Source organism: Penicillium alfredii (genome assembly GCF_028826965.1).
Source record: "Penicillium alfredii strain IBT 34128 chromosome Unknown utg000007l_segment0_segment0, whole genome shotgun sequence".
Taxonomy (NCBI): Eukaryota; Fungi; Ascomycota; class Eurotiomycetes; order Eurotiales; family Aspergillaceae; genus Penicillium; species Penicillium alfredii.
Window position 1 is genome coordinate 444,126 of NW_026622704.1, and position 21,037 is coordinate 465,162.

The 21,037-nt window shown below is 53.0% G+C and overlaps 13 protein-coding genes across 13 annotated transcripts; 4 read left to right on the forward strand and 9 right to left on the reverse strand.

Annotated features, from left to right (window-relative positions):
• Window positions 1–946: 946 nt before the first annotated feature.
• Window positions 947–2,106, reverse strand: NUU61_004840 (serine/threonine protein kinase; the record flags this gene model as incomplete). The annotated part of the gene is made up of 2 exons (XM_056655422.1): window positions 947–1,332; window positions 1,407–2,106. The coding sequence occupies 2 exons, from the start codon at window positions 2,104–2,106 to the stop codon at window positions 947–949; spliced, it is 1,086 nt and encodes a 361-aa protein (XP_056511035.1).
• A 916-nt stretch (window positions 2,107–3,022) lies between these two features.
• Window positions 3,023–6,049, reverse strand: NUU61_004841 (formin-binding protein HOF1; the record flags this gene model as incomplete). The annotated part of the gene is made up of 7 exons (XM_056655423.1): window positions 3,023–3,192; window positions 3,264–5,037; window positions 5,088–5,186; window positions 5,235–5,447; window positions 5,503–5,789; window positions 5,845–5,949; window positions 6,007–6,049. 7 exons carry the CDS (start codon window positions 6,047–6,049, stop codon window positions 3,023–3,025), a joined length of 2,691 nt encoding a protein of 896 aa, XP_056511036.1.
• A 752-nt stretch (window positions 6,050–6,801) lies between these two features.
• On the reverse strand, window positions 6,802–7,821 carry NUU61_004842 (uncharacterized protein; the record flags this gene model as incomplete). The annotated part of the gene is made up of 1 exon (XM_056655424.1): window positions 6,802–7,821. One exon carries the CDS (start codon window positions 7,819–7,821, stop codon window positions 6,802–6,804), a length of 1,020 nt encoding a protein of 339 aa, XP_056511037.1.
• A 490-nt stretch (window positions 7,822–8,311) lies between these two features.
• On the reverse strand, window positions 8,312–10,528 carry NUU61_004843 (transcription factor TFIIIC subunit TFC6; the record flags this gene model as incomplete). Its single annotated transcript, XM_056655425.1, has 2 exons — window positions 8,312–9,147; window positions 9,211–10,528. The coding sequence occupies 2 exons, from the start codon at window positions 10,526–10,528 to the stop codon at window positions 8,312–8,314; spliced, it is 2,154 nt and encodes a 717-aa protein (XP_056511038.1).
• A 519-nt stretch (window positions 10,529–11,047) lies between these two features.
• NUU61_004844 (alpha/beta fold hydrolase) lies at window positions 11,048–11,593 on the reverse strand (the record flags this gene model as incomplete). Its single annotated transcript, XM_056655426.1, has 1 exon — window positions 11,048–11,593. One exon carries the CDS (start codon window positions 11,591–11,593, stop codon window positions 11,048–11,050), a length of 546 nt encoding a protein of 181 aa, XP_056511039.1.
• NUU61_004845 (alpha/beta fold hydrolase) lies at window positions 11,593–12,033 on the reverse strand (the record flags this gene model as incomplete). Its single annotated transcript, XM_056655427.1, has 1 exon — window positions 11,593–12,033. The coding sequence occupies one exon, from the start codon at window positions 12,031–12,033 to the stop codon at window positions 11,593–11,595; it is 441 nt and encodes a 146-aa protein (XP_056511040.1).
• An 82-nt stretch (window positions 12,034–12,115) lies between these two features.
• Window positions 12,116–12,389, reverse strand: NUU61_004846 (uncharacterized protein; the record flags this gene model as incomplete). The annotated part of the gene is made up of 2 exons (XM_056655428.1): window positions 12,116–12,229; window positions 12,294–12,389. 2 exons carry the CDS (start codon window positions 12,387–12,389, stop codon window positions 12,116–12,118), a joined length of 210 nt encoding a protein of 69 aa, XP_056511041.1.
• Window positions 12,390–12,482: 93 nt separating this feature from the next.
• Window positions 12,483–13,566, forward strand: NUU61_004847 (uncharacterized protein; the record flags this gene model as incomplete). The annotated part of the gene is made up of 2 exons (XM_056655429.1): window positions 12,483–12,527; window positions 12,589–13,566. 2 exons carry the CDS (start codon window positions 12,483–12,485, stop codon window positions 13,564–13,566), a joined length of 1,023 nt encoding a protein of 340 aa, XP_056511042.1.
• A 253-nt stretch (window positions 13,567–13,819) lies between these two features.
• Window positions 13,820–14,623, reverse strand: NUU61_004848 (dolichyl-phosphate beta-D-mannosyltransferase; the record flags this gene model as incomplete). The annotated part of the gene is made up of 2 exons (XM_056655430.1): window positions 13,820–14,453; window positions 14,520–14,623. The coding sequence occupies 2 exons, from the start codon at window positions 14,621–14,623 to the stop codon at window positions 13,820–13,822; spliced, it is 738 nt and encodes a 245-aa protein (XP_056511043.1).
• Window positions 14,624–14,863: 240 nt separating this feature from the next.
• NUU61_004849 (uncharacterized protein) lies at window positions 14,864–16,391 on the forward strand (the record flags this gene model as incomplete). Its single annotated transcript, XM_056655431.1, has 4 exons — window positions 14,864–14,906; window positions 14,964–15,012; window positions 15,136–16,138; window positions 16,197–16,391. 4 exons carry the CDS (start codon window positions 14,864–14,866, stop codon window positions 16,389–16,391), a joined length of 1,290 nt encoding a protein of 429 aa, XP_056511044.1.
• A 169-nt stretch (window positions 16,392–16,560) lies between these two features.
• On the reverse strand, window positions 16,561–17,553 carry NUU61_004850 (uncharacterized protein; the record flags this gene model as incomplete). Its single annotated transcript, XM_056655432.1, has 2 exons — window positions 16,561–17,416; window positions 17,465–17,553. 2 exons carry the CDS (start codon window positions 17,551–17,553, stop codon window positions 16,561–16,563), a joined length of 945 nt encoding a protein of 314 aa, XP_056511045.1.
• A 269-nt stretch (window positions 17,554–17,822) lies between these two features.
• On the forward strand, window positions 17,823–18,758 carry NUU61_004851 (hemolysin III family protein; the record flags this gene model as incomplete). The annotated part of the gene is made up of 1 exon (XM_056655433.1): window positions 17,823–18,758. One exon carries the CDS (start codon window positions 17,823–17,825, stop codon window positions 18,756–18,758), a length of 936 nt encoding a protein of 311 aa, XP_056511046.1.
• Window positions 18,759–19,623: 865 nt separating this feature from the next.
• NUU61_004852 (Zn(II)2Cys6 transcription factor domain-containing protein) lies at window positions 19,624–20,964 on the forward strand (the record flags this gene model as incomplete). Its single annotated transcript, XM_056655434.1, has 2 exons — window positions 19,624–19,977; window positions 20,047–20,964. 2 exons carry the CDS (start codon window positions 19,624–19,626, stop codon window positions 20,962–20,964), a joined length of 1,272 nt encoding a protein of 423 aa, XP_056511047.1.
• Window positions 20,965–21,037: the final 73 nt, after the last annotated feature.

The window sequence follows — 21,037 nt, forward strand, 5'->3', positions numbered from 1 at the left end:
CTGCGGTTTCCTGGGAGCGCCGGTTATCGATACGGCGTTGTGTCCTTTGTCCAATAGCGATGAAGGGCAATATACAGGCCATCAACGTTCATAACTGGTTTCTCTCCAACGGATATATCGAGGTTATAATATGTGACCAAATGTTCTTTCATGTACTATCGCTCTGTCAGTAGATATACCTTACAAAGTAACAGCTTCGGCCAAAGAACGTGGGCAAGTACTAAGGCCGCAGGAGACTTACTGAATGACGAAAAGAAACTGTAGAGACTGGAGCTCGGAAGAATCCAAAGAGTAGTAATATACTTCTCTCTCTTTTTATATAGTCTACCGAGCAATTTCTATGAGTTGATGGTAGGGTTTAGACTTATTAAATATTGAAGGGAAGGGAGGGTTGACCCGGTTGAGATATTTTAGCACCACAAAGAGACCTTTCTATTGTAGTAATAAACGGCTACAAGTGGGTTATAGACAGGAGAGGCTATTCTAACACACCTGATCTTCTTCCCTGAGCATACTGAGTGAAAGGTGAGCTGATCACTGAACAACCCTGAGTGCTCAGTGAGCATATACTAAAAGTGGGCCGAATAATTCATAGTGAGTCTAAAGGCAGCTCTAGTATAGTATATATTTCAATTTGCTGAATAACTCGATAAGGTCAAAATTTGCCTCTAGCTATATAAGCTATAAACGTATTTATGTATTTTCGTAAAGCATATTTAAGAGCCTATTAGCTATTTTATAGACCACCCTTAATTAGTTGAATAGTACCGCAACAGAAACGCTCGATGTTATAAGGAGTTTCACTTAAAAAACGAACCGTGCAACTCACATTTTTATTTATATGTAAATAAAAAAGCAATAGTCTATAATTTAAAAATACAATATTAACGCCACTTTTCTATTCCTCTTCCTTTTCTCATGCCGTCATTTCAACCCGAGGCGATGGTCAGCGGGATCCCACAGCGTCGCGATATTCACGCGTCGCCTGGAATTGGGCGGAAAGTTCATCGACCGTCCAGCGATCCGTTGGCTTGCTGCAGATACATCCAGCTATCACTTCCTTCAATTTGCGGCTGCCCTCCCCTGCTAAATCCTCATTTTTAGCAAGTTTGTTGAAAGCCGTTTGCCTCGTATCCCACTTCGCCGATGCCTCCCAGAACCATAAATAGGTATCAGGAACGAGTAGCGAATAGAGAATCATCATCCCTATAGAATATATGTCCCCTGCGGATGTAGAGACTCGGCTATGGAGGGTATTGGGGTCATCGAGGGTATGTGACGCGAAAGGGTTCAAACCCATAAGGGCGTCATAGCTCAACCCCTCCATCTGTTCTAGAGGTGCATACTTATTAGCATTGGAGGCAGGGAAAAAGAAAAGAAGAAAGAAAGAAAACGAGGATACCAACCTGGTGGTATATACCCCGGTGTTCCGATGCGTTGGGTGGACGTAGGATCCTTTGTGCTCTCATCGAAATCAATCCATTTGGCTCTGTCGCCGTCCAGCATGGCATTATCGAGCTTGATATCGCGATGTTTCACGCCCCGGCGATGCATTGCGGCTAACCCCTCGATCAATTGGCCCAGGAATAGAACTACCCGAGAGCCACCTCTCCCGTGGCAGTATATGTAATCCCGAAAGGTCTGGTCAAGGTAAGGCATAATCATGAAGTACTGGCTCTGGACCTTGAAGTAATCGATTGGTTTGACAACATAAACAGGATCGACCAAATCCACAAGCTTGGCGCGATTGATCATTTCCTGGGAATCCGAGGTTTTGACTGCAACTCGAGGGGTCCTTTTGTTTGTGAGCTTGTTGTCAAGGCTTGCATCGAAAATGTCGTGATTTCCTCTAACATCCATTTGGCTTCTGAGTTGCAGGACGTTTTGGTATTTCTTGCCGAATTCATATTTGCCGCGGCCAATCTTCTTTCCAGAATGTTCACTGCTGCCGAACCACTGACGAGAGTCCAACTGATGGAGGGGATGGATCGCATTGTGTTGATTGACCGGGGAGAGAAACTGGGTCGCTTTGGGGTTGGAAAAGGGTGCAGCTGGGGCAATAGGTATGAGAACAGCCCATAGACAAGTATAATATCGGAGGAGCATTTTGCACGCATCGATTGGACTTGACCATTAAAAGACAGGGAGCGAAGCCTAATGAAACACAATATTTTATTACGCCCTTGGATAAGATTTTTTTTTTCTCACGCGCATCCTCCCGGGAGTGTGATAGCTTTCATGCCTGTTATTGGAACGGAGATCAAATCCTGCTACGCTCAGGAACGGGTAGAAGAATCCTTGGGGCGTACAGTAAGCTGAGGTCATCGTGAGTCGAGATACGAGAGTGAAAACTTCTTGGAAAGTTTTGCTCCGTGAATATTTTCTGTACCATCTGGGGCCGATGGCTTACGGGTTATTTGTGAGTTATATAACGTTTAAGGAAAAGACTCATGGTGATGAGTTGTACTCATGTACTCACTCGGTGGGCCCAGTTGTATACTCGGTGGGCCCTATTCATAGAGATCTACTCCCACTAAAATGAGGGTCAAATAGAGGGGGAAAAAAAGAAATAGATTAGAAAAGAAAAGAAACTCATCCCATGTACATGGTTCGAGATTGTTCATGCAATTTAGATCGAACCAATCTCCATCCGAAAAGAAAAAATAGAAAAAGAAAAAGAAAAAGTCAGAAAAGTCATCGAGCAAATTTGACACAATCACAACATCCAACAAGACACGCTGAAAGCCCTTGAATCATATCCGTAAGCCTAAGATCAAAGCATCAGACAAGCAACCGAGCGACGGAAGAGCCGTGACGAGGAAGCACCACGCAAAAAGAGAGACAGAGAGAGAGGATAGAGAACAAGGATCGTGAATGTGCAAAGTAGGGTTTGGAGAAGGGCATGGTATCTACGTGAGGGACATGGGACAAGAAAAGAAAACTCCGTCAGGACAAGGGTGATTTGCAAGTGGTCGTGGCGGGTCGTGAGAGAGGAAGATGAGGAAAGGGAGGAAGGGGTATCTTAGATGATCTGCAAGTAGTTGCTCGGCACCAGACCAGGATGGCCACGCGAGTTGGTGACTTCGGCTTCCCACCATCCGTCGTCCTGAAGACGAAGGACCGCCAGGACATCGCCTTTGGTGAAACCAAGCTCCTCAGGGATTGCGGCAGTGTAGCTGTACATTGCACGAGCTGTAGAGAAAGAAATGGGAGTTAGAAAATTGACAAAAAGCAGGAAAATGCTTGGTTGGGGAGATTCTTACCGAAATGCAAAATTGGTCGGCCATCACGACTGAATTGCCTGCCGGGATCAGCGACGGCAAGGGTGCGGCTTCGGGTTCGGCCTATCGGCGGAGCACCGCCATCACCATAGTACGACATGGGTCGACCATCGCGCCGGGGCGAACCATATCCGTCACGACTGCCGCCACCGTACATTTCCATCTGGTTGCCAGACAGTTGCAACTCCATGCCTCCGGCACTGGAAGGACGGGTCTGCTGCCTGAATTGAGGCTGAGGAGACACTGCACGATGCGAGACAGCCGGGGAGGCTCTTCTGTTGTAATCATTGGGAGAGAAGGGCTGGTCCTGAGCCCGGCGTGGAGTCGGAGACTGGCTGTAACGGCTCCCCATGCTGTTCGACTGATAGGTAGACGGACTGGGGCTGGCTCTCCCACCACTGTATTGACTCATTCGCGTGTCCACGCGAGGCGAAACCTGGGGACTGGCACTGCGTCTCGCCGCCGGCGCCGGGGACCGCGCACGAGGAATATCTTGACTTGGACCGCTGTCCCTGGCAGCCATGCCAGGGTTATTGCTTCCACCTCGCAGCATGCTCTGGGCCTGACCAGTATATCGCTGGGTAGTCTTTTGCATCTGCTTGGAGGTAAAAGCCGGTTGAGGGGCATCAAGGCGCTTCACAGTAGGATCATTGTATGCCGGTGGTGGAGCGGCGGCAGATGAGTTGCTGCCATACGCGGAAGAAGTTGCGCAAGGGGTGGGTGTCTGGATGCCGTGATATCTGTCGGCTGAGACTCGATTGGCCGACTGCTTGCTGGTGGTCTTCAAGTCTGCTAGAGCGCGGGCAATCGGATCCAGGTCATCCTCGGGCGCCTTGGCCGGCTGCGATCCCTTTTTGAGCGAATTCTTTTCGGGCGAAGCCACGTCGAAGACATTGTTCCCAACATTCAGCTGGAAGTTGGCCCGAGGATCAACGGGCTCAGGGCTGCCGGAAGGACGATCAACCTGGCTTGGAGAGGGTTTGGCCGGGCTAGCTTGCTTGGCCGGTGAATCCCAACCGCTGCGGGAGGGCAGCGAAGCAAGAGTCGGCCTCTCCTTTTCATGGCGACTCTTGCGACGGAAGGGGCTGTTGCTGAAGAAGGTAGTTCGCTTCTTCGGAGTTTGCTTCTCCTCGCTAGCGGCTGGCGGTGGGGCAGGATTCGAGGGTGCGGGTTTTGTTGGAGACTGTCTCGAATTGACCGGCTCTACACTCGACATCGAGGTGGGATTCGACACTTCGCTTTGAGAGTCACGGCTCGATGGGCGGTAAGCGCTGGTCGCCGAGCTTCGTTCGGACGGCGGTCCCGCTCGACAGAACATAGTCATACCATCTGCGGGATAGGCGTTGTGAGGAACAGCATTGATTTCACCATGCTGATCAGGGTCGTAGTTAGGAGGCAACTGGCCGCCTCGCCGGAGGTCCAGAGGTGCAGGTTGTTGAGCGTTGTTCGCCGGAGGAGGCGCAGCATGACCCATTTGGGCTGCAAGATCGGACTGGGGGTCATTATGGGACTCAAAGGTTGACGGTTGAGGAGAGGAGGTGCGGAATGCCGGGTTCATAGTACGCTGGAACTGAGCAACCGAGTAGCCATCTTCTTCACCCATGTCCGACGCGGCATCGTCAACGTCGCCACGGCAAAAGTTGATGAAACGCGGGGGATCAGGGATCTCTTGGCCGGTTCCTCTTTCCTTGATGAAGTAGACGATATCCTTCTCCACCTCGCAGTTCTCCAATGACAGGCGAATCTTTTCGCAAGACTGTGGCATTCGTTAGCATCGTTGATAAAGTTAGATCAAGAGTCACATACAGCGTCATCGCTGACACAAACAGTTGATGCAATGTTTGCATAGGTCCAAAGACTGCTCTTCGTAAAGTCGAGACGCTCTTCTTCCAAATCTTGGAATTTCTGCACCATGTCAGCACCAAATTCAACGAATCCCTGCGGTCCACATACATCGCAAGCCGACTTCCATTCCTTATTCCAACGCCCAGTGGTTTCCTCGAGGGTTTTGACGGCGGCCTCGTAGTCATTGCTATTTGAAGCCAGCTGAATTTGGGTCTTCTCAAGCTTGGCCTTATTTTTGCGTTCCTCCTGACCCATCACCATATGTCCTTGGGCAAGGTAACCCTTAATGCGAAGACAGTCCTGCTCGTAACGGTCCCGAGTCTGGAGACATTAGTTGTTATTCAAGATGGATACACAAAAAAGGCACGCGACATACCTTGTTGACAACCTGGGTCTGTTGCACTTTAGTCTTGTGCAACCGTTCAATCCCCGTCTGGATAATTTTTCGTCTCTCCTTCAGCCCGCTGGCAAAAGCCACGAGGGGCTCTTCCAGCTCACTCTTCATCTGGCCCGCGATGGCCGAGTGTGCCTTGGCGATGGCTTCTGTTTCTCCACGGACCACATCCAGCGATGTACGCAATGAGCCCGTTTCGCAAGACCCCAGCGATTTGCGACAGAGCGCCTGGAGCTTTCGCGCGTATTCATCTTCGATCGCGGCTCGGACTTTCACAGCATTAGCCCCTGATGGGGTTGTTGATCGCTGAAAGCATCGACTCACCATTGTAGAAAGCTTTTAGTTCGTCGCTGGTACTCTTCGAACCATGCATGCGATCAAGCATAGGTTGAACGCCTGCATCATCCTTGCCCCAAAAATTGTTGGCAACTTACAAGAAAAAAATTGTTAGCTCGTTAATTCAGCATCCAGCGGGGCTTGGCTTACAGGACATCGAGACGGTCGGTCCATCTGCTACTGTTCCAGGCATTGTTGTCGAGCCTCGGCCAGCCTGTGCTCGTTCAATTTGGGGGGTAGTGATAGAGAACAAGCAGAAATAATAGAGCAAAACAAAAGAAAACACAATCACGAACGAAGCCGCAACATACAAGACCCTTTGGAGGTCGTGGGGAGTCGAGGTTGCAGAAGAGTAGAGGGATGACAGCTGTTTACGGCGCGTCACTCGGGGCAACGGCCCAGCCACGCGTTACGTCAGCATCATGTTTGCCCTGAGATCCCTCGTCACATACTTGTTTTCGATGAGATATTCGGCGGGGATGGGTTTAACCCCTGAAGTAAGTCATTTATCTTATGATAACGCAATTTAATTCTACAGAAGAAAGATTGTGCTTTTGAAAGCATTTCATTCAGTTATTTCATTGTTCTGTCTGGCCTGTCTGTATCTGGGGCCTGCATGTTCAAATCCAATCTATGTAAATTCGCCCCGATCACGTTAAAAAACCCCCCAATCCCATATCCACAAGCAAAAGAATACACATGAGGAAGTTGAGTTTCTGAAAAAGAAAAATCGCTACCATAAACGCCCGCCAGATGATATGCGTCAAGAAAAGAGTCGCATGCCGTTGAGCAAATCAAGTACTCAGGCATGTCACACGTCGTTTCGTTTTTCTCATTCGTTTCAATATGTAGATCGAGGATCTCATCATTTCACGTCAAATCATATCGTGATCTCCATGTTCCCCGAGAAAGCCTCGATCGGAAGAATCGTCCAGATGCATCTTTTTAGTAGAGCACGGGGGTAGCCGAGGCGGGCAGAGGGATGCTGGAAGAGTATTCGCCGCCAAAGGCCCGTGGAACAATAGGAGTGGGCGAGCCAGGCGCATTGGCGCCGGAAGCAGCAGCCCAAGTGGGGAGGGGTGCGCTGGAAGCGTCACCAAAGCCTCGGGCGACGAGGGGAGTGGCGGCGACGGGCGTGCTCAAGTTAGGGACGACGGGAGTACCCCAGGCTCGGGCCACGAGAGAGGGAGCCTGGAAGGGCATGCTGGGACTCGCGGAGGAGATAGCGGGCACGGCAGGGGACCAGTCACCGAAGCCGCGCGCTGCAAGGGTGGCCGAGGGGCGCTGAGGCACACCGGAAGAGAAGGCATTGCCGAAGCCACGGGCCACAATGGGGCTCGTCTGGACAGCAGGAACAGGCACATTCAGACTAGAGGAGGGACCACCGAACTCCCGAGGAACGAGAGAGGGAGCAAGGACAGGAGCTTGCCAGCTGGCGGGGGCCGATGAGTACTCAAACTGACGCGCAGCAAGAGAAGGCGCTGCGGCGGGCAGAGAAATGCTAGAAGCAGGGGGAACTACCGCAGAACTGGTCCAGCTGCGAGCAAAGGCAGCCGGATCTCCAGCGGCAGTCAGGCCGCGACGAACGAACGATGCAAAGGGAGACTGGGTCGACTGGGGCACGTTGGTTTGCAAAGCCGGGGCCTGGCGGTCATAGAAGTACGGGATTGAGCTGGCGGCCACGGACGACGAAGGACGCCCGCTGGAAGGAGTGGCAGTCACGGTCACGGTCACTGGCTGAGGAGCGGCACCGGGGGCAGTCACAGTTGACTGAACTGTTTCAATCACCGTGTCAACTTCGGGCGTGGCCGGGGTGGAAGAAGACGAGTCACCATCGACGTTCACGACACTGTAGGCTGCCCTGCGGCGGACGAGATCATCCTCTTGGGGGTTGGCGACAGGTGCGGCATAGGTCACGCCGAGGGAAGAGATGGCCAGCAGGGCCGTAGCGGAGGAGAAATGCATGAGGAAAAGGAAAAATTAGTAGTTTTGGTTACGTGGAATCAAATCGAGGATGGAGGAAGGTATGTGTGGTCGAGAAAAGGAAATGGAAGAGTTGAATGTAGTCAACAATCGAGTGACAGAGAGCGGGTTTAAAAGGTGAAGAAGGCAAAGACTGTGCAGAGTGTCTAGTGTGCTCTATACATCATGTTGACACCCACCACGCGGACTGCAATTGGGCCAAAAATAGGTGGGCTGGGATCTACTGGAGGCTGGGGAGAATCCAGCCACGATCGCTGTCAAACATTAAACTTGCGCCTACAAAAGCCCCGAGAAAAGTGGATAAAAAGTGGGTTGTCATGGCGATCCCGACATAGTCCTGTGGCTGGGGGATCCACCATCCAACACACTATGATCGATGCCTAATTGCTTTTCTTAGAGAAACCCATGCAATCAGGGATTATGTCTCAATATTGTGGTGATTCACCGTCGTGGTGGCAATTCCATCGCACAATTACATCGCCAGGTCCTCCACTCGCACCAGGCCACACCCCAACGCTGCGCTGGCCCACGCGGCACACGGGCGGTTGGGGTTCCACGCCAACGCCGTAACGTGGGTGCCTTCATCGTAGATCGTTGTGATTGTAACACTTACTGGCCGATTCTCACCCACCAGGTTGCGGGCCAGGCTCTGTTTTTCGGCTTGGTATCCCTCATGGAATCGACTGACGCCGGAACTGCCGACCGGGCCCTGGGACCAGTCGTGTGTGAACCACATTTGTTGACAGAGCTGTTCTTTCGGGTAGAGCAATCGCCGTAATGGGTTGGTGGCCATGACTTCACCGCCAGTCCCACCGTACATGATGAAAGGGTGCCAAAAGCTACATGGCGCCAAAGTCGAGATGCTGCTGGGGAGCTTGCCGATCGTGTTGCTGGTGAAGAATCGACGGACAGGAAGAACGCGAGCAAAGTCATTCTCGTCATTGGCACAGAAAGATTGAAGCATGGGCGAATAGCTGAGATGGGGAGAGGCAAGCCGCATGCGGACGGTCGAGACGCTATCACTCCGAGGGTCGATGATAGACCAAAGACGCGTTTCGCCATCCATGGAAATGGTGGTGATAAGGTGAGGATGCGCCGGGTATGCCGAGGCAATGTTGAGCACAAACGACTCATGAACAGGATAATAGAAGTAAGGATGAGGGTTAGGTTCGGACGAAGGCACGATGCTCCAGATGGCAACAAAGCCATTACCACAGCCCACTGCGATGTCACTGGGGGAGAGCCATGCTATACATGTGCAGACAGTCGAGGGCGGTTTCGCCTCGAAGACGGGCGAGTGAACTTTCACTAGGGCCAAGCGCGTCAGCTAGCTGGGAACAGGACTTCTAAACAGAAAAGAGTGTTAGGTACCGAATTCTGTCTCTTCAGAGCCCCGGCGGACCTTGATGTCCAGCACTCTGAGCTTGCCATCTCCCCAGACTCCCGCCAGCAGCCCTATGGTTTTTTCAGCCTCCTCCTCGTCTTCATCGCGCTTCTCTCGAGCAACTGGACACCAAGCGATGCGCCTGATATCTCCCCAGTCGGAGCATAAAACAAGTCGTAATTTTGGTTTGGTGTTCATGTCGAGAGTATTTGTATAGGTCCCACTCTTTTTACCTTTGAATTCCCAAAGCTGAAGTGCACTGGGATAGGGTTGCGAGGGTTGAAATGACGAAGACTCCCCTTCAGGAGGAATGTAATCCTTTTTCTGCTCATCGGTAATGGGCGTCACTGCGGCTAGGTACTGTGTTAAGCCGTCCTGATGTGGAGCCCACGCCTTGCAAAGAACCCGGTGTCCCAAATTCAGAATCCAGCCCTCGCGGATCTTATGTGTCTCTTCATCTCTTGGGTCTCTCGTTTTTCTTTCTCCCCAGGCTTCACCAAAGTCAAGACTCTCATGATGGGCCAGGGGGAAAGGCTGTTGGTTGTCAACCGGACCCAAAAGAACGGTATGGTTCTCTTTCTTCGGAGGTAGATAAACACGGCGTGCCTCTGTCTCCTTGATCGTTTCGATGCGCTGTCGTTTCCGGAACCTCTCTCCGAGATCTCGGTCGTAGTACCAGTTCCATCCACGCGTCCGTTCTGTCTGGACATCGTCGGGATCAACACCGAAGTTAGGACCGTAACGATAGTCTGGTCCCTCCCAAGCCTGCTCTAGAGAGGAGCGAGAGGGGAAAGTCGAGTCCAGGCCTCGAGTCCACCGATCGCGCACGTAAATAGCAGCAATCATATCCCGTTCGTCGGGTCCAAATGCCAAGGTGTAATGCATAGACTTAGAGACGTGCTCTTTGGGGTCGAAGATTCCCCGGGAGTGCGTTTGGTCTGCCGCCATGGCCACCGTGCCATCACGGTGCCGCTTTCGAAATCGTGGATGCGAAGTCGCAGCTCTTTTCGCATTACCCCCGATCTCGTCAATCTCCATATCGTCGCCATCTCCCGAAACTTCATCATCATTTCCTGCCGTTTCTCCCTCTTGCTCATCATCCTCCATCGCATCATCAACTTCTTCATTCGAGACAGCGACAAATTCTTCATCAGATGCAGAATCATCTTTTCTGGCGCGTTTTCCTTTCACTTTTGGGGTGCGGGCTTCCCCATCTGAACCATCGCTAATGCCCGCAGATTGGAACGGGTCCTCGGTGTAGACTATCCGAGGACCCGTTGCGCGAGCCGACCTGCGGGCAGGCATTTCACTTAGAGTGTCTGCCTCAAGGGCGAAGCCAAAGCAAGGACTGGAAGAGAGAGAGGCGATCGGCAAAGCTAAGGTGGGCTCCAAATGCGGAATGCCACCATGCCCGATTGGGTTAGACCGCCCTCTGCTTCTATACCAGACTTCCCAGCTCCAAGTCGACAATACACTCTTGATATGAGTATTTGAAGATTAAAAAGGGGGTGCCCCGGGGACAGGCTGGGTTGAAGATGGGGAGGGACAGTCGAATCATTGTTGATATGGCTCTGAATGACGAGGGCTGCGCAGTGCAGAAAGTCAAGCTTGCTGGTCCTGCTACTTTGGTGGCTCAGGGCAAGCTCTTTATAGATTAGAACTTCATATGAAGCCTTTTCCCTACAAATCATGCATCATTTTTTCCTTTGATTTATTTCCAAAGCCAGCATGGATAATCTATATGCGTGGTATCTTCATTGAGCAGAGTCTACAGTAATGTACACGATGTTGTTTCAATCCCAAATGTCAGTTCCTACCAATCCATTAACCCTTGGTTTTCTCTGGAACCAGCGCCAACAAAACTGCCTCCAGGTGCTGATCCATCGTAAAGTGCGTGTCATTCTCATACACTTTCAGCACTGAGTGCGGCAGACGATCAGTCATCCACTGCATCATCTGCAGCGGCGCGTTCTTATCGCGAGCCCCATGCCACACCTGGACTTTGTCATAAGCCACCTCCTCGAAAGGTATCCCCCAGTCCTGAGACAACAGTCGCGCCTCTTGCACCGCGGGCTGCGCACCCTGCGCAAAACCATCAAACAACATACGAAGCAAGATGGCCCGTACCTCTTCGACAGCCAGGTTCTGGGGCTTCTCTGGGAAACTCTTGCCCCAATAGTCGTCAAGCCAGCGCGTTGCTATGCGAGTGTTCGCTGCTTTCTGCAGCGTGCCCACCACCAGACTCAAAATGGTCCGGAGCCCAGCCGGCCAGCGCTCCGCCAGAACCCCCGAGGCCTGGTAAAGATATGGCATTTGGTGCCGGCCTGCCTGTGATGGTCCCGCACCGGCTAAAATGCCTACTGCGGACATCAACTCGTGAGGGAGCCCGTGTGCACATGCCAGTGCATAGGGACTGCCCCCGAGCAGCCGAGGACCGCGAAGTGCGACAAGCCCAGGTGCTGAGCCAAGACCTTCACATCGGCCGGCCAGTCCATGATGCGACGGTCAGGTTTGACAGTAGACAGGCCAAACCCGGGACGGTCTGGCGCAATTAAGCGGATTTGGTTGCGGTGAAGCGTCCCGTGAAGATCGAACATGAACCCCTCGAGCCGCGACGAGGGATAGCCGTGGCAGTAGATCACTGGGTAGCCCGTTGGGCTGCCATAGTCGGCGTATCCGAGTGCACGACCGTCCGGGAGACGAAATATTTGGCTATACTGGGAGCTGGCAGTGTTGATCGGTCGAAATATTGTGGTTTGCCAGCTTCTGCGCATGGGGAGTGGAAGGAGTGTTCTAGTAAGCGGTTTCATCTTGTAGACAGGACAGAGACGATAACTAGCCCCTGGAATTTCGGGGAAGCATCGTATTGTTATATAGCCTCGTTTGAGTCACTCAGCAAGCGTCCACGCGAGGATTTGCCGGGTGATCGGCGTCCTTGGCCTCAGCCCCATCGATCCGACGCGTATCACGCACCGCTCTGAAGGGCTTCGGGTTGATTTTGAACAACTGGGAGAGAGAATGGAGAAGAGTTGAATGAGCATTGGTTGAAAAAATGGAATTGATTAGCAACTCGAGAAGTCTTGAAGTTGAGGAGTAGCAAGGTCAACACAACCAGCACATCATGGGAGCCCCGCGGTGGATCGGCGGTTGGCGTTTCCTGGTCCATCTTCACCCTTGACTTGTTTTCTTTCTTCCTTCCTCTCTCTCTCTCTCTCTCTCTCTCTCTCTCCTTACAACTAATTACAACGATCTATCCATTATGTCCCAGCCGAACCGGTCCCACCCCGGAGTTCTACACGAATACGTATGGCGTGAACACCACACGTTCATTCTCATCTGAGCTGACCCCGCCGTCTACCTTGTAGGCTCCGCGGCTCGTCACCTTCGAGTTTACCTCATCTAACGCGAGCAGCAAACCGAACAGCCTGATCTTCGTGGGCGGACTGACTGATGGATTATGCACAGTCCCATATGTGTCCAAGCTGGCCGAGGCTCTAGAGCCGACGCAATGGTCGGTGTTCTCGACCTTGCTGTCCTCCTCCTACGGCGGATGGGGCGTTGGAAGCCTGGACCGAGATGTCGAAGAGATCGGGAAATGCGTGCGTTATATCCGCAATCTCAAGGCGACTCGGCTGCCTGGTGCGCCGTCGGAGAGCGGAAAGATTGTCATCATGGGCCACTCGACGGGGAGCCAGGACGTCCTTCACTACCTCTATTCGCCTAATCCACTCCCCCAAAGAGACTTTGATATCGGTCTGCAGCATCTGGTCCGCCCCGAGATCCAGGGCGCTATCCTCCAAGCACCGGTTTCAGACCGACAGGCCATCTTGGAGATGATTAAGTTGGCCCCGCAGCCCAACGAGGCACGGGGTGCTTATGACCAGCTCGTGAGCACTGCCCGGCGACAGCCCTACACCGAGGACAAGAGAGACTCCATGCTCCCACTGAACTTGGTTGCGCAACTGGGACTTCCAGGCGACAACCCTCTGAGTGCCCGCAGATTCCTGAGCCTCGCCAGCCCGGATAGCCCTGAAAACCCGTCGGACGATGATCTCTTCAGCTCCGACTTGAGTGACCAGCGTTTGAAGGAGACCTTTGGGGCCATCGCGTCCCGGGGTATCCTTCAAACAAAGGTCATATTCTTGTATTCGGGCAATGATGAGTACTGCCCCGCGTGGGTCGACAAGGAGAAGCTGCTGCAGAGGTGGAAGCAAGCGACCGAGGCTGGAGGCACAACATGGGATCAGAACAGTGGCGTTGTTCCCGGAGCCAGCCACAACATCAAGGATGAGGGCCAGGAGGACCTGGCTGTCCGTGTCCTACGATATCTCCAAAGCCTTTAAGCACAGGAAAACAATGAAAATGTCCGTGCCAATATTCTGGGAGACAACAAAATATCCATGGATATTTTGTATCTATATAAACATCAAGAGAAGCGAAAAAGAAAATCGAAATTATTCAAACACCATCCAAGAGTACACGGAGTTGGAATAGGGGGGTATATTAAAGCACACGGCGTCGGACGAACCGCCCAGGCTGGAATCAAGAGCCGAACCCGATACGCGCCCGACGCCGAACAGTCAATGGTCCTTTTTTTCAAACATTCAGCCACAAGCTCAGGACGCCCTTGAGGTACTCGACGATCTCGTGTCCTCCCAACTTGCTCTCGCCGTAGAGACGATCAACGAAGGTGATAGGACACTCAGCAACCTTGTAGCCCATAGCCTTGGCGCGCACCATCATCTCCATCTGGAAGCTGTAACCCTTGCTCTGCGTGCTAGTAATGACCTTCTCCAGCACCGGCTTCTTGTACAAGCGGAAACTCCCAGTCAAGTCGCTCACGCCGGGCATCAACATGACGTCGGCAATCAGGTTGGCGGTGCGCGACGTGAACTTGCGGAAGAGATCCCAGCCGTAAACGCCGCCCTTGGTGTCTCCGCGGCTGGCATATCGGGTTCCGGTGACGATGTCGGCGTCGGTCTCCTTCTGGATGCGGATCATTTCGGGGATGAACTTGGGGTGGTGGCTGAAATCGGCGTCCATGATGATGACGAAGTTGCCCGTGGCATAGTGCAAGCCGTGGATATACGCAGTTCCCAGACCAAGCTTACCCTCACGAGGCTTGAGGACGATGTGCTCGGGGCCGTAGAGCTTTTGCAGCTGCTTCGCGATCTCGAGGGTGCCGTCAGGGGATCCATCGTCGACGATAATGACCTCCCAATCCAGTTTGCTGTTCAACCATCATCAGTTTCTATTCCAATTCTCTTGCACAATTGCGGGGATGAGGGGTCCTTACTTGTCGTTGAAGGTCTTCTGGATCAACCAGGTGATGATAGGGAGGTTCCTCCGCTCGTTGTAGGTCGGTAGGATGACTGAGTACTTGTTCTTGGTAGCACCCATTTTGAGAGATTTGTGTATCAATTAAATACCAAGAGCCACAAAGCAAATCGGACGATCAGGGGAAAAGAAGAAAAGAAAAAGTAGGGAGCGAATGGCTAGCAGCATGTTGCATTGGTGTTTCATCGCCAACTCGCCAGATCCGGCACTCACCGCCTTGGGCAGAATCGATAGCTTATCGTGCCTCGTGCCTCGTCTCTCTGCCTTGCCTATACAACCCTTTCTCTCACTTAGTCTTGGAGCATGGATTCGCCGTCAGCCAAGCATCATCACAATCTCTCCAGGTGTAAGGAATCGAAATTCTACCATGAATGGTGCCTTACAATACTGACCCGCCCTTCAGCTTCACGACCTCGGAGCTCCACCAGGGGTCCTTTAGATGCATCAGATGAGTGAGCAATTGGCCTTAGCCCATGCTGCTACCAAGCCAGCCTGACTTTTGTGTAGTCCGCTCGCATCTTCGAGTCTACCCACTTCACCTAGCTTGAGCAAAAGGGTCTTGCTGTCAGTGACAGCTTCTCTGGAGCCTCGCTTCACGAACTAGATCCGCTGGCCCCGGATGATGTGCCGCAATCATTGGGGAAAGACCTCTCGTTCCTTCTGCGACCTAATATCTACCATCCTCTTTCTCATGTCGATATCCCCCCGCCATTGCGTTCTCAATTCATTGTACTCGACCCAGGAGAGCCACTATCCTCGTCTCTCGGGATTCTTGAAAGGCTCCTGGCCGAGGGTCGCTTTCTCGTTGCGGCTCATTTCGCTGGGGCCATCTTGACGTCTTCTCTAATTTCACCGACGGAGATCAAGGTAATATTTGCCCTGTTTTACACGCGCCTTGCGTGTTTGGAGTTATCTGGGAATGCTGTCCTGGCGGCACAGGAGTCCAAGGCACTCGAAGACTTGAGTTCCACCTTCTATTACATTGACTCCTCTCTTCAATCACCCGATACCGATCAAAAGCATGATCATGTCCACCAACCCTACCTTCGTCACATTGTGCCCTGGCCTCTCCGCGTGCTAGCGGTGCGACTCCAGAGCATTGGCTTTGGTGACTCCCGCAGAAGTATTGGTGGGCTCTATGAGATTGGCATGGAGGCACGAAGGGAGATTATGAGGCTGGAAACCAGTGAAGCACACCGGGAATTATGGCGGGAGCGACTGGCAGACCTGGGGATGAGAAGCGTGAATGCACTGATAGAGATGGGCGATCTCGATGCAGCCAAACGTTCCCTGGAGACTTTACGAGCGTCTGGGTCGGAGACAGACATCAATAAATTTAGGAAGGCGCTCTTGCATGTGCGGATTGGTGATCTTGACGCTGCAGGCCATGCCCTTGGCGATTCGAACGAGTCCAAGGAAGCCGGTCTGATGCATCCACTTTTAAGCATGGCAGAGGGTCGCTACACCGATGCAGTTGCTGGGTGGCGGACTCTGCAGCAGGATCTCACACGCACTGACGGGGCTCTAATCGCCCAGAATCTAGCTGTGTGTCTTCTATACGCCGGGGAACTAGACGAGGTATGTTCGAGTATTCAAGGTGTTGCTCAACTCCACTGACTTGTTCCCTTTTCCCCAGGCCCGCCAGCTCTTGGAGTCCCAGGTGTCTGCCAATCATTCCTTCAGCAGCTTGGTCTTCAACCTTTCGACCGTCTACGAGCTCTGCTTCGATAGTGCCGCTCAACTGAAGGGTCAACTGGCGGCCACGATCGCGAAACAACCCGTCACGGGGCAAACCAACCTAGACCGGCCAAACGCAGACCTCAAGCTATAACTATCGAATTGAACATGAACCGAATGTGGTCCATTGCATTCTGTCTGTCTGTAAAATGCCAATGTGAAGGCTATGCCTAATGGATATTCCATGAACGGATGCCGCCTATTAATGATACGTGCGAGCTCCGACACCCAACGCCACGAGAAATGCTGCAAATCAGGGCCCCTCAAGCACTTGGCTTAGCCGGCTCCGGGTTCGGCGGAGGTCGTTGCTTGGGCCGCCGGATGATAATTTTGTCGCCCTCTCTCTGCCAGCCGAGCTTCTCGGTCTCAACCAACTTCTCCCATGTCCAGCCCTCGTCTTCCCCTGTACAGCCACCCACAATCCAGCTGATATGGACATTGAGGTATGCGCTGCCCACCGCCTTCAGGGCGTGTCTGCGGACCCCATCTACGGCCCAGTTCATTACGGCGCGCATGTAAGAGTCCACGCTCTTGCGCACCTGCCAGAATACCACCCAGTTGTCGTGCATCAATGCGGCCAGTAGCTGGTCGATGGTCTGCGAATGAAACTCATATTCCTTCCGCGCCCGTGCTCGCAATTCAAAAGCGGCTACCATATCCCCTTGGCGACATGCAAAGTCGAGAATTAGATACGATATCATCTCTTTGATTTCTAAATCTGGCAGTGGGTGCGATGCAGAATGCAGCTTGTCCAGAACGTATCGCAAGGAAGGAAAATACGAGGGCGGGTGCTGCGCGAGGATCGACAGGCGGATCGAGAAAACATGGACTCGCTGCGAGAAAGCCACCGGGGTCGTAGAGGCCGTGGCTAGGACAGCCTCTCGCAGCTTACGGAGAGAGAGGAGCAGAGTCGACAATTCAGCTGAGGGTGGTGGTACACCTTTGGGTGTTTTCGCGGCGGATTGAGCGGCGGGCGGGTTGGACGTCGCATCATTCGAGCGGCTTGTCGGGAGGGATGCCAGCGCGGCATCGAGGTTCTTAGAGTTGTGCGCGCAAAATCGCATATATCGGTCGACGACTTTATCAAAGTAGTCTTTCTGGGCTTTGTGGTCGAGCAGCCTGCACGGAGGTCAATGGCGCCCTCGCACATGCTTGCATCGAACATACTTCTTATCCCCCTTGGACACAAATCCAACGCTCTCGAGGGAATCAGCCACCGGCCGTAACCGGCTCCCCTGCGTCTTTCCGGACTGCATTGCAACGGGCTTGGAAGAGGGACTGGCGGGGGAGGACTTGCGTCATGTCGGGGTTTGCAGTGTTTGTCGCGTTTGCAGCCGAGGTTCTTCCCAACGGAGTGACGCCGCGGTGCCCCAACTTCCCAACGTTCGTAGATCTTCTATTTTTGCTTTGAATTGAAACATATCAGAGACCCTACTCTTCTTGACGTGGCATTGGTCTTTGGTTCGACCTAACCAGTGTGGTTGCGACTTTGTCCTGTGTGCAACTGCCATACATCGTGCATGTGATGTCTCGCCAGCGACGCCTGCGGGCAGAAGAGAAGGCACCCACAGATACAGTGCTGGAGGTGCCTCCTCGAGTCGTCAAGAGACTTCTGCACTGGGATGATCTGCCACATTGGCAACGCGACAACCGCCACATTCATACGGGATACCGGCCGGCCTCGTCCTCGTTTCTAGTATCATTTCAATCGCTGAGCTATATACACAATGAAACTGTCAATATCTACACCCATCTGCTGCCATCTTTGATGGCAGTGCCCGCGGCTTATCAACTCTACCGCTCTCTGGCTCCGCGGTACCAAACAGCTACGGATTCGGACATTGCCGCTTTTTGTTGTTTCTTCGCCGGAGCAGCTTTTTGTCTTGGGATGTCTGCGACCTACCACACAATCTCCAACCATTCGCCCGTGGTAGCGCGTATTGGGAACGCCCTCGATTACATTGGCATCGTGGGACTGATCGTGGGCAGCTTTGTTCCGAGTGTCTTCTATGGGTTCTACTGTGTGTCCGCGCTGCAACGGCTGTATTGGACCATGATCTGTTCCATTGGGGCAGGATGTGTGTGCGTCTCGATTCTTCCTCGGTTCCGGACGCCACGCTGGCGACCCTTTCGGGCAGCCATGTTTGTCGGGATGGGTCTCTCCGCGGTGTTCCCCGTACTGCATGGTCTGCGGCTCTTCGGCTTTGAACGCATGCGGCAGCAAATCGGGCTGACTTGGCTGCTCCTCCAGGGCTTCCTGTACATTCTGGGCGCGGGGATCTATGCGGCCCGGGTGCCGGAACGCCTGATGCCCGGGACATTTGATATTTTTGGGAGTTCGCATCAAATCTTCCACGTGCTGGTCGTGTGCGCGGCGGTAGCACATCTAACTGGACTGCTGAGGGCATTTGATTATCGGCACAGCGGGACCGCCGAGATTTGTCAGATTCCACGCGGCTGAGTCGTTTGGCTGGACACCCCAACCCCCGGGAGGTGGGACAGCATGCTCGTGGCATTGTTAGAGGTAGCATGGAATGAAACATTCGCCCGCTGTATTGTACGTGGCGCAAGGATCCTCGGCACCTTCCACGGCGAATGCAGTGTGCTGACGACCCAATCTGGGATGTGCAACAATGACCGAAATAAAAAAAAGAAGCGGTGGACAGAAATTCGCGCAGTGACTGGATCCGGTCAGCCGAGTAGCAAAGCCATTTACCTTTCACATGGCATCTCTTGATCCCTCGTGTCCCCTCTGATGGCTCTTGTCAGCAGTAGGGTTCGTCAAGTTCTCCAAGACCCAGAAAATGGGATTGACGGTGTTGCATCCCGGTGTGCGACCTGAGATCCCCCGGGGCGGGTCCAGGGTTGAAGCCACCGTTCTGTGCGTGGCCTTCCTATCACGCTCAGCACTCCAACATAGCGAACGCAGGGCCACTTGTGGATTTCCCAATCAAGTCAGGTCAGGTCAGACTCTTTTCTTACTCGGTCAGAAGAATCCCTTCTGTTCATGGGTCAGTTGGTATCCTATGCGAGGTGCATCAGATGGGAAGCACTGGGTTTCACAGCGGCTGACCTGTTGATGCGGCTGCCGCTACAGGAATCCGAATGCCAGAGTGACATTCGAGGCGGTCTGGAAGTTTGCGCTTGTTTCTTTTATATATACACAGCGGGTGGAGAAGGCCGCTGCGCGCTGACCTGCCTGGCTTATGTTGATAATCATACAATTCTCTCCTGGTATTTCGTCACCCGATTCATATGCCCGAGGCTGTTGTTCAAGGATTGGTTTTTAGATAGTTCTATCGGATCTCGTGAATTACTTGGTCTCAATGCTGCCCGAGTCCAATGGCAGTCCATATCCCGGGGGCGATGCACCGAAACTCCGGACTGCATGCGAGAACTGCAGACAGTCCAAGGTGAAATGCAACATACCGGGTAAGAGTGTGTGCACGCGGTGTTTGCGACATGGTTTGCAGTGCCAGTACGGGTTCGCCAACCGCTCCGGCAAGCCAAAAGGCAGCAAGAACCGCGCCACGCTGCGAAAGCTCGGCCAACTACAAGAAGACAAGCCGACGATGCGCGGGTTCCATGGCTGTCGGCTCGTTGCCCCCGTGCTTGATCTAGAGCCTGTGGTCGCTGTGGGCTATGCCGGCCATCGACGTGATCCAAAAATCGAGGACGATGTGAGTATTCCTTCTTTCCACTGTGTTATAGACACAAGCCTGAGTTGGTTCCTAATGACCGCCTTATAGGTCTGTCTGATACCAGGTCAGCCAGGGCTGTGGGAAAGCCCACGAATTCTCGACAGCGTTGCCACGCTAGAGACCTCAGTATGCTCCGGGCAGTTACCCGCCCTGGATGGCTCGCCGTTCATCGACCGAGCCGATTCCTGTGCGGTGCTCCCCGCAGGTATTGGATATCCTCACACACCAGTCACACCGTCATTTTTGTCTGCAGATATCTTAGTCGACGGAATGACGAGTCCGTCGCTCGCAGGCTCTGTTGCATCGCCATACACGCTGGTACCATGCGAGTGCGTTGAGCTACAACTTCTCCACATGAACCGGTTGAGCCAGCTGCTAGCCGAGGCGCTGCCTTTCCAATTCGACCACAGCCTGCAAACTATCAAGGCCGCGTTCAATGTGTGCCAGATGTTCGTGCATTGCGGGCAATGCGCCAAAGACAGCGCCAATCTGCTCCTGGCCATCTCCGTCCTGAACCTCATTCTCCAGCTGTTTGAATACTGGGTATCGCAGGCGACATCTGATGCATCTCGGCCAGAGCACAGCGTCGATCTCCACTACGGCTCCTACGAGATGTGCCACGACGAGAACCGACGTATTCGCAATTTCCTCGTCCGCGGCCTTCTGCTGCAATGCAGGGAGGTTTTGTCGGGGCTGAAGGGGGTTGTTCATACGGCAGGTTTTGAAATGCCCAAGTTCGTCAACGGTGAAGGAGGAGTGACTGAGTCGGCTGCTCCGCAAGACCCATCCAGTCAACCATGGGCATCCCCTCGTCGCCACCTCGGCATGCCGGATATGGATGCGTCGGAAAGCAGCTGTCTTCTTCCTATTGTGACAGGCTACGAAGCAACCGTCGAAGCATTCTTACGGTCTTTTTCGGCGGAGGATTGTATCTGCAGGACAGGTGTGCGAGACGAGATTCGGTAATGTCTCATGGTTTCGAGGTTGTGAGAGGGTTGAATTGTCTTGTATTCTAGTATGTCTGTGTAGAGCAAGCGAG